Source organism: Phaethon lepturus, unplaced genomic scaffold (assembly GCF_000687285.1).
Source record: "Phaethon lepturus isolate BGI_N335 unplaced genomic scaffold, ASM68728v1 scaffold9801, whole genome shotgun sequence".
Lineage (NCBI taxonomy): Eukaryota > Metazoa > Chordata > Aves > Phaethontiformes > Phaethontidae > Phaethon > Phaethon lepturus.
Window position 1 is genome coordinate 24556 of NW_010519827.1, and position 11069 is coordinate 35624.

Below are 11069 nucleotides of genomic sequence, written 5' to 3' on the forward strand. Positions count from 1 at the left end.
AAGGTCATTGACGTATTAATGAATCTTGTAAACTGCCTTAACGAAGTTCGAGTTTTCTTTGCCTTTTTTTGAACTCTGTCACTCCATTATACATGTAAATTTAATTTATTTAGAGTATATTAAATTTTCTTCTGCACTAGTTGCAGTAAGTAATAGTTAGAAGCTAAGAAAACAGAATTCCATTCCATTACTAGTAGGGAAACAAAAGTGTATGTGCCAGCTCCCTTCACTGCACCGTCAGCAAAACAAAAATATTGTTACATTTACCAGTCCAAAATATAATTATTGTAAATCTTTTCACATGCTCCAAAGTTCATATACGTTTCCATGCCTCAGCAAACAAACGTAATCTGTCCAAGCAAGCACATAACGAACTTAAGGAAAACTCTAAATTTCACATAAAAAGTTAAAAGGGAAGGGGAAGACAATTCATTTCAAAACAGGCTTATGAAAACATTCAAACAATAAGAAAAAAAATAGATAAACTGTGCACAGATTTTTAACTTACCACAAGAGCAAAGTACACCATAAAGAAAAATGATAAACTACTTGTGTAGCCAAGAAAGCCTGTAAAATAACAGTAAAAATAAAAGAGAATTTATAAGGAAAGTGATCCTAATGCACAGCTAAAGCTTTACATTTTAGGCATGTTTTCTATTACAGTGCTTGGTATCTGGGGCTTAGGACTCAGAATAACAACATTCCAACTGCCTGTCACAGATCATTTATGTAGTTTTGTAGGGCAGAATTAGAACTGGCTTACCACTAATGGCATGCTGTAAGTAAATGCAGCTCTTTAATGTTCTGCTGTAAAGATTTTATTTTAGTATTGCAGACAAAATACTACTGCAACCCAAGTAATAGGTTAACTAGGCAGGGCTGGAAGGCAGAACACACTACAACAACTTGAGTAATCCCCACCACCACCAGCCCTCTGCCAGTTAAAATAAATAAATAACCCATTAAGGTTTTAAAGTCTTCAATTGTAATTGCTACTAAAGTAGAATAATATTCGCTTCTCCCCTTTAATTACTCACCAATTTTAGGAAGAAGTGCAAGAGGAAAAACAATGCAGACTGAAGTAATCAGTAGCAGCAGTCTCCCATCAAGGTACCAAGACCTGTTGGAAAATGTAGTTATGACTGATAAAAAGCTCAAGAGTCCTAAAAAATACGTTCTACTTTAAAATTCTGATCTTGGACAGAATAACCATTAGGACAAGAAAAAGAAGTAGTTTCCAGTCTCATGTGCCATTTACATGATTTTGTATTGCCAGTTTCTACACTGTGATACAAGCCGGAGGTCCCAGGTAACGAGGACGCACAGCACCACCCCGTACCAAACCAGCATCGCAGGCGAAGTTCCACGGGCACGTGTCTGCGTGGATCAGGGGTCTGACGTGTGCCAGGTTTTTCTCAGCAGCGCAATAGGCAAAGCCCTGCCTTTATTCAAAGCAATGATCAGAGGGCAAGGGTATTCCACACTCTCTTGAACTGGATTACACCGAGTTGCATATTTACACAACTGGAAGGAACAGCAGCATTAATTCCCACTTACTGCTGAACTTCCCTTCCAGTTTATTACTCCTACACGGCCGTAGTTCCTTACCATTCCCAAAAGGTGTGAAATAGAAATCCAAGCTACCCAAGCTATTTTTTTGGAAATTCAGTTATGTTTTTTAAACATACCAACTTTCTCTTCTGCCCAAGTTCCATTACTCCTATCACCACAGGGTTCAAATAATAGAAGAAAGCAACAAGTAAATAAACTTTCAGTTAATTTGAAATGACGTTTGCTGTCCAGAAGTGATGTAAGAAAGAACAGCAATAAAGATTTTCTTATCTTTAACTCTGCACAAAGTCATCACTCATCCTTTGCATACATCCACACAAAATTCAAAGGACAAAAGGGATGGCAATTACGATAATGAAATCTGCTGTAGTTGTTGATACATAACACTATACATATAAAAAAAGCATTGTAGAAGCATATAGAGTCTTAATGCATTTAAAATCTATTCAAAGTATCAAAATCTCATTTTTAGACTGAGGAAAGCACAGATGGGTAAACTGTTAAGAAACAGAAACATCTTGAGGGTGGCTGTAATAACCGTATCCTGTACTGATAAACATCTTGCACATCAGCCTCTGACTTTACTACCTATAAACACCTTGGTCTTTGACCTTCAAGTTTATTTAGTCCAGGATATGGTTAGCACCTAATAAACAGGCAGCACCTCAAGTTATCATAAGGAAAGTAGCATAACACCAGTGTTAAAGAAAAATTACCGTATACATGTATTAACTGCTGTCATACATCGTGGACAACCCCTTTTGTCACTCATTTGAAAAAGTATTCAATATAAATGAACAGAGAAATTTCAAGGTTGAGGGCATCTTCACCATATCAAAATCAAAATTACCCTTAAGTAACAATGTCTATATTAAAAATCACTCAAAATACACAATTTAAAAAAAAAAAAGTATTACTAGCCTAGGTCTCCTACTGCTACAGTGAAAAAGCAGCTCTGCCAAGATCAGCTCCCTGCTGTAGTATTCTTCATGTTGTTATCATTTAGCGTTCACATATTTGTAAACTTTTTCTTTCTTTCTAAAATGGTGGATGTTCAGATTAGGAGGAGCAGTACCATAGCAGTAGGCAAAAGTACTATGTGTACATGTGGGACCTCTGTTTTAAGTCTCCTGATTATACGTGCAGCAAATGCACAGTTGCCATCATAGCTCACAAGCTCAGCAGGACAGAGAAAAAATTAGTTTGGTTACTTTATGGTAAATGAAAAAACATTTGTGGGGGAAGAAGGAAAAAGATAGAGGAAAGCTGCACTGAGGTCATGGGCAGGAGAAAAAGTAATTTTGTACACTGTTTAATTTTGGAATATTCAATTATTTTATTTAAAAAGATCTCAAAAAAACTGGATAGTGGACCATCTACTGTTTTATCAAAAACCACAACCATTATTTCCCAAGATACTGTTGTAGAAATATACTTACTTTCCAAAGGCAGAATAAATGTTTTGATACTGCCTTTAAAACCAGTTTGATCTGCAAATTTAATCCTGTATGATAAAAGCGTTCCAACTATGAGATATGGAATATAAATCCTCGACTCTACCGAAAATACTTTGGCATCCAGATGTTCCTCCTCCCTCCCCCATATTTTAACTAAAAGCAGACATTTATAAATTGCTTTAATTTCATTCCTGAATGCAACAGGACAAGAGATTCATATGTTCTAAATTAGGATCCTACTCTCAGTCCGTATCAATTATATGACACACAAGCAAGACAACTTAATTGCATCAATCATATCCTCCTGACAGGGTCATTAAATGTTAACAGAGGGCTCACAAATTACAACTTTTTAACACAATCCTCATTTGAAACTATGTTCATGTCATCAAAACTACGTGGAATTCTTGTTATGCAGACTGAAACATCTCAACTCACAATTAACAAGTGTCCATATTGTATTTTGTTTTTTAATAAAGGCATGAAGATGTATTTACACACTGGTTCTGAGCCTTTCAAACACATGCACACCTGCTAACCTTTATCTATAAAAAAAAAAATAACTCAATGAGCAAAGCATTCTTTAAATGGCTTTCCCAAAAGTATGCTTTGGGATGGTATATGCATATAAAATATTTTTCACAGATAGTTTAACTGACACTTTTGATACATTCTAACTACAGTAAAAGATAAATTCTGCATCCAAATGAAAGCATCTGAGATGCTATAATGACTTAACAAAAACAGAACAGTTGTGCAACCCCATCTGGAAACAAGTGGTCCAGTTAAAACAGTTTAATCAAACTAGTCAATATTTATGCCCTTTGCATAAATAAGTTGCTACTTAGGCTTGATACTCGATTACCTATTTTTGTTGAACAATTTCCTATAATTTAAAAATTCTGCTAGTAAAAAACTACTCAACATCTGCGAAGAAATACATGGAAACAAAAGATTATGATCTATCACGGCAATTTAATATGGAAAAATGTATGAAATATGGATGCGGGCATACAGAGAAGGTCAGCTATGTGCGTGCATCTGGAACACTGCTCTACCACTGCATTTGAAATATTGGCTTGGGCAAAGAATAGAGGAGTCAGTGTCAAATAAACATTTATCAATGGGAGAACTCCCAATAACAGAGGCAGAAACAGGATGAGACCCAAGCCGACAATCAGCTTGCCACTTAAGCTGTGGTTAGTATTCCTATGGACAATTTCAGTTCTTTCTAAATGCAAAATGGAACTTCATTCCCATCTCAAACCGTACTTTCAGCTAAGGAAGAAGTATGGGTGGTGGGAGTGCTGACAGCGCATGGAGAACTACCATGGCTCAGATGACTTGTAATAACCAGTTCAACCACTGTAACCTGTGTTCTCACCAGTGCTCACATCCAGAAGATCTGCAATAGGACCTTGAAAAACAGCTAAAGCTGGTGGGAGTATTATCAAATAGGCAGCTTAATAAAGAATGTGTTTCTACTGCCTTTTTTAGAGAGAACAATCCTTTGAGCAGTATGCATGCATGCAGGTCCCCCAGATTCCACCTATTAAGAGTTTTCATAAGTTCTTTGTTTAAAAGTGTTATCTTTCAAAAGAAAAGTCACTCTGCATAAACAGAGCTAACATAAAATTAAAAACAGTAGTTAGTGATGTTATACGCTAAATTTGGGGACAGACTGCAACACACATGCAGCAGATGCAGTAGAAGGCTCTACGCCACCATGTAATGAAAAGTGAAGATAAAAGTATGATCTTGAAGAAGGTGATAACACCCAAACAAAAAGCTGATGACTGACACAGTTATAAGAGATACATTAGCAAACTAAAAATGACATATACACATAAAACATAATAGTTTAAAAAATAAATAAATAAATAAAACATTACTAAAAACATACTATTGCAAGGGCCAGGAGGGCAGAAAGACAGAAAGCAATATTACCACCATACTTCATTTCTCAAAATGTTTGTGATAAAATGGAAAAGTTGAAATGACAAAACATAAAATGAAATCAAGTACCGCTTAAAAAAATAATTTCAAACTCAAAATTCACCCACAACATTCAGGAATGACACAAGCATCACACAGCCTTCAGACAATTTCACCACATTTCAATCCAGAGAAAGTTTTGTGGTCAAAACATTTGAAAATAGCAGTTTGGAAAAACAGCCATAACACAACCTAAGATACACCGTTATGAATGACAGCAGCACTGGAACAACACGAACAAGGTATTTCGGTGCTGAAGCTGCAATGTTTGTTTTAGCACAGGCACAGATTACTTGCGACAGTTATGATAGAAATCTGAGGGACACACTCGTTACGTACAGCTTTATAGCTCAATTGCGAAGGATAATTTCTTTACTGGGAGCCAAGTTAAGGAATTATAAACCGTCTGGAAACCTGGCATTTTTCCCAAGACAAGTCCAATTACTGGAGCAAGACAACAAAATATTTAAATGTAAATGTCTGCTGGTTTTTGTACTGTGGTTTGGAAATATGTGAAGTGATAACATGACAGAGTTTAAATGTTTCTCCTCCTTTCCCTCCTGTCCCCTCCTGCTTCCCCTTTTAAATTTTTACAGAAGGGATATTTCTGTAGATGGAGTTTTGCCACTGACTTTAAGGTTGTCTGATGGGAAATTGCTATGAGGAAAGAAAGAATCATGCTCTGTGCGCGGAGTGTGCTGTAGAAGGCTTGCATGTGCCAAATACGTTTCATATTCTAAGAACTCCTGTAAATAACTAATTTTGTTAGTATGTGAGATCAGAGGAAAGTGTCAGTACCCATCTCCTTCAGCAGTCCTGAACCACTTTCTTCAAGACAAATACAGAATGTATGAAGCATTTTTCCTTACCCACTCTTGTCTCCACTTAAGAACCCCGCAACAGCGCCAGGAAGCTCAGATTTAACAATTAAAAGATACGATGACATAGCTGCAAACAGAAGTGGAAGGGATTTAGTAGAGGATACCCATATCTCTGGTTGTAACAATTAGCATAACCACAGCGGTGACGACTGGAACATCTCTGCTATATATAAGACACTATGGCACCAGAATCAGAATTTATTTTCTCATAGACTTCCTTTAAAAATAGCTGCAAATCCCCGGGTATTGTACTGATGTTAGCTAAGTCTCTTTGGCGGCATGTTACGATGTGAGTCGTGAAACAAGGAAAACATCATCCAAAGGACTAAAAGGCAAAACAATATAAAATATAGGCCTGACCTTTTACCCAGGAATAGGGACCTACAGGCTAGAGACAGACTACAAGGCTGCAGCACTTCTCCTTCCTCTTTACAAGACATTGTCAATATGAAAGCAAACAGTAAGATTTGATTTTCTCAATACAATAGGTTTTTTAAAGACTCAGTTTTTATTGTTGTTCAATTGCCGTTGTACTAAATAAACAGATGACAGAAATTTAAAGACAAGAATAGGACTTGAAAGGTTTTCTGTACTGCATGGCTGGGCTCTCGGAGGTAAGAGGATTATCAGTGACAGATCTCCGCTTCTCACGCTAAACCCCCCACCAAGAGGATCCCAGCAACAACATAAAGTGCAAAACTACACAAGAACTGAGAATCAGAAGAGAAATTGTTAGTTACTCTTATAGGAGTGTCTACTTGAAATTAAGCATTTATTCAGAAGAAAGCAATGATGCAGACACATAAATCCAAAAGCTACTTTATCACTTTTCTCCTTTACTATATAAAATGATCAAAGGCATACATGAGAGGGTTTTTAAATTACAATTTATACTAACCTGACACCTTCACATACTGTTCATGTCACTTTTTTTTCTACATAAGCAGCAAGTATTTATATGGATCAAAAAACAGCAGAGAACTACTCAGAAAAAAAATCAAGCTTTACAAACAGCTTCAACAAATATCAAAGCCTACATGAAACAAATTTCCATCCTTCAGCAGCGAGCAATTTTAGTAACGTGCCAACAAAAGTTTAGTTACATATAAAGCTTGACAAAAATTCATCTGTTGTATTCAAATTTTACTCTTCTGTATTCTTTAGAATTTTACTGTGGTGTACTTATTAATGCTTTAAAATTTAAACATAAATTTTGAAAAGGTAAACCACCAAATTTCCACGAGCTGATTTTTTAATAAGTGTGTGTTTTGTTTTTTTTTTAAAAAGGAATTTTTTGAACCTTAAAAAGAAGTGTGGACTCAGACACTGTTGTACTACAGCAGCTAATGTTAAATTTTGAAGAAATGTAATGTGGTCTCTATAAAGAAAGCAAATTCCGTTAATATAAAGTGACATCTACCTACCGCAAGGTTAAATTAAAACCATTTGGAAGGTCACTAAATAAGGAAATATTCACTTCTTCATAATTAAAAGCTCTGTTTTTTCCAATATTCAAGTATATTTCCCTGTGACACGTAGCTGTTGATTGTGTCTGGTGAGCCATTTATCTGCTGTCCTGATTTTACTCTCCTATTTGCATACAACACAATGTAGATTCAACCACAGAAAACCTTACAGCATGCCTATTTCTAAATCACCAGAATATCTAAGTAAATGAGCACAATTTCTCACGCCAAGGTACAGGCAGATGCGTATTTCACCCTCAGCAAAGACAGATTTTTTAAAAAATTAAGTGGCGGGTAGGGGGAGAAGGAAAGTTCCTCTAAATTATAATTCAACTTTATTTATCCATTGGCCTTCTTTCTTGTATTACACTATACTTCACAGACAAGGAAGTCAGAATTTTTATGTATTTATGTCCTTCAGAAAGATTTCAGAATTAGTTCTTCTGCAGCCTCAGCTGCAGAAAGCTTCAAATTAATTTCCAGATCAGATTTCCTCCTAATATGCAATCTGTCACTCCTCCCTTGCATTTCTATTAGCCTCTGGCTAATCATTTGATCGCTTATCCTTTGTTGTGCGCTTACTCTTTGTTTTTAAAGAGGAGTCCTATTTCACCGAATTCCACCCCTAAGCAGGGAACCAATCATGCACCAAGAAACTTGCACATGCGAAACATTTATATGCATCTTTCTTCCTTTCTCTGGGCATATGGGAAACAATCTCACATACTAGGATTCCCCCCGCCCTGTTTATATTCTCTTGTTTGTTCTAGAAGATGAAGAAAATAAGTAAGAAATAATTTTATTTGTATCCTGATGCTTAGGTAACACGATCAATCTCGTACATAAACCCAATCAGGACGCCCATGCTAAATACAGTTTAAAAAGTCAAATCCTGCTTTTTCTTCACTTACAAACACAGCGGTAATCCTCCTCACGAGCAACAGCTCCTTGGAGCTTTACTCAGCGTGAAAGGAGAGACACTGTATAACTCCCTGAAACGCACTACAAAGTGAGCAAAGAACGTTGTTTGTTTTTTAAAGCTGAAACCAAAACAGAGAAGCATCTTGAGAAAGGGCATAGGAACTTGGAAAAGAAATTATCTCAAGTAGGAATAAAGTGCATAGGGTATGTCAGACAAGTCATGTATCCTTTGCTCCAAATAAGAAGTTTTACTTAACTTCCCTGACGCCCACCATGACTGAAGCCATGTCAAGTTATATTGTAAAAATCAAATGTCAGCTATCCTTGGCAGTCTTAATGTACAACGGAAGGAAGAGATTACACAGTCACAAGGCTAAACTGTGACCCAAGTGAACACAACAAAAAGTGTACCCTGTGCTTTGATTTATTCCACTTTTGAAGCACTGGTGTCCTCTGTCATTTTGAAAATAACTTCAATGTTTTAATGGCTAACTTTTAAGGCACCTTTTATCACATTCAAAAATTACAATAAACATACATACACCTTCAGAAGTCGAGCATTCAGAAAAAATTGGCAAATGTCAGAAGCAACCTTCCCTTCAGAGTTCACCCCCCTCGCATGCACGTCGTGTGAGAGCAAAACTTACTGCTCTCGCAACCCAGTTCCATCCCCTAAATCGAAAAAGAATTGTGTTGTGTTTTCTTTGCATCGCCTTCTCTTTGCAATATGAGACATCTATCTTTAGCACTGAATGAGGCAGGTTTCCTGCAGAACGAATGGTGGACCGTGACATAATGAGGCTTTAACAATATGCAGATGCAACAAGTGCTGAACTACAACTACATCAGCAACCTCCATATAGTCACTTCCCAATTTTCAGGTCCCGAATTTGCATATATTATTTTAAAATAATTTTCAGTATGCAGCAAGATGCATACTTGATGTAAAACTAAGCAGGTTTGAACTTCTCAATAGGCCCAGGCACAGAAACACCATAAAACAGTATTACGATTTTATGGCAGAATTAAAGAGAATTAAAGCAGAAATTAAAATTATATTACTACTTTATTATTCAACAGGCTTACCACTAGCTTGAAAGCAGTAAGAAATTACATTCTTAAAATAGCTATCACTTTGCCATGTTCTGAAAACCTGGTATTAGATCTTTGACAGAAAAAAACGTATTTGCAAAATATAAAATAGGGTATTTGCTTTATACTTTCATTATTACAACCTGTAGTGCCACCATGTGATATGACTCTCTGTAAACATACATACCATGCATACATTATTCAGAATGTCCTTATTGCGCTACAATATTGTTTAGCACTGAGCATATGTGCCCCTACCTGAAAAAACACTAGTTGCTGGAGAAAAGGGAAACCAAGATCATGTTTTTAAAAGCAGCCCCCAAAATACCGCTTCTGAGGTAGCCCAATCTTAAAATCAAGTATGTGATTTTTGGTTACCAGAAAAAGAATTGTAACTTTTCCGTATTACCCTACCCAAAAAAAGATCAATTGCTGAAGCTCACCACAATGATGTGAGAGAATCTGTTCATTAAACTTATATGTAAATATATAATTTATTCCTTCCTCAGAAAATGGCTGTGATAAATCCCTTCAAAACATTTAACTGAAGGGACTGAATCTAATTCTTCTGGTTAGTTTTTCCTAAGCTACCACTGTAGCTGATCATATTAAAGTGCTATAAAGATGTCTTACATTATTAAGCACTGTGCAAAAAGGGAACCAAGCTGCCCTTCAAACTTCACATAGAAGACGACAAGGAGCTGGGGAAAAACAGACCGTATCAACACAGCCACACTGGCTCTTCAGCTCCTACTTCAGGAAAGAGGGGTGCCGATCTGGGAGTCAGGACAAGCAGACAGAGCAATCTTGATTCTCATCTGGGGGAATACAACATAAGAGGGATTCCTCACAAATGCCTACAGATAATCAAGATAAATACTCCTAACTCTCATCCTCTAATGAGTTCAGCCAGCAAGATCCCTATTTTTCCTAAAATACTGAAAGGATTAGAGGCTGAAGGACAGAAATAGCAGAATAAACGCTATGGGTCGCTGCACACTGCAGCCCAAGAGAGCAGGATCTTTCATAGCAACCGCATGTGACAGACCCCTTTGGGCTTGTGTCTCCCTTTTGCTGCTAGGGAGGTGGTTCAAAATTGAATCTGTCCTAATCCAAACAATGTGACAAAGTTAAAAAGGAAAGCAGGGAAGGATTTCAAGAAAGTGAAACTAAAGAGGATTTTGGGCAAGCTCCCATTTTTCCTGACAAAGAATTAGAAGGGAATAGCAACATAGGAAGTACTTCAGTATAAGTAATTCAAGTTGTGGAAACATCGGGAGCAATGCATGGATGCCACTGAAAACCATCAATTATTTTAACCCTCACATCACAGGGCCTGAAGAGCATGCTCTTCTGGTTTTGTTTTGCAATGAATCCCCCACATATTCGATTTTAAGAAGTCTCCCAGTTATGTGATGTATTGTTTTTAATATTTCCTCTTAGTGGAAGCTTAAAAAACAAAAAAATTAGTTTTTAAATAGATGTAGAATGGAGTGTGTGAAAGGAGATGTAATGCTTGTTCAGACGGAGAAATTCAGAGAACAGAAATAGGTTGTCCATTTTTTTGCTAGTCTTCACACTGTGGACACTCATCCTGATGAATTTCTGCTCCCCTGCTTCCCCTTCCTTCTAACTTCAGCTTTTACCTGAATTACTCTGGAACTTACCCACACCAAGCCTGGGGG

At 36.8% G+C, this 11069-nt stretch overlaps 1 protein-coding gene across 1 annotated transcript in view; it reads right to left on the reverse strand.

Annotated features, from left to right (window-relative positions):
• Positions 1-11069, reverse strand: part of SLC38A6 (solute carrier family 38, member 6) — a gene marked incomplete at its 5' end in the record, with an annotated part of 38947 nt that overhangs the window by 13479 nt on the left and 14399 nt on the right. Inside the window, 3 exons of the mRNA XM_010297171.1 lie at positions 509-567; positions 1038-1120; positions 5894-5972. Of these exons, the coding sequence (XP_010295473.1) occupies positions 509-567; positions 1038-1120; positions 5894-5972 (221 nt within the window). The remainder of the gene's footprint in view (positions 1-508; positions 568-1037; positions 1121-5893; positions 5973-11069) is intronic.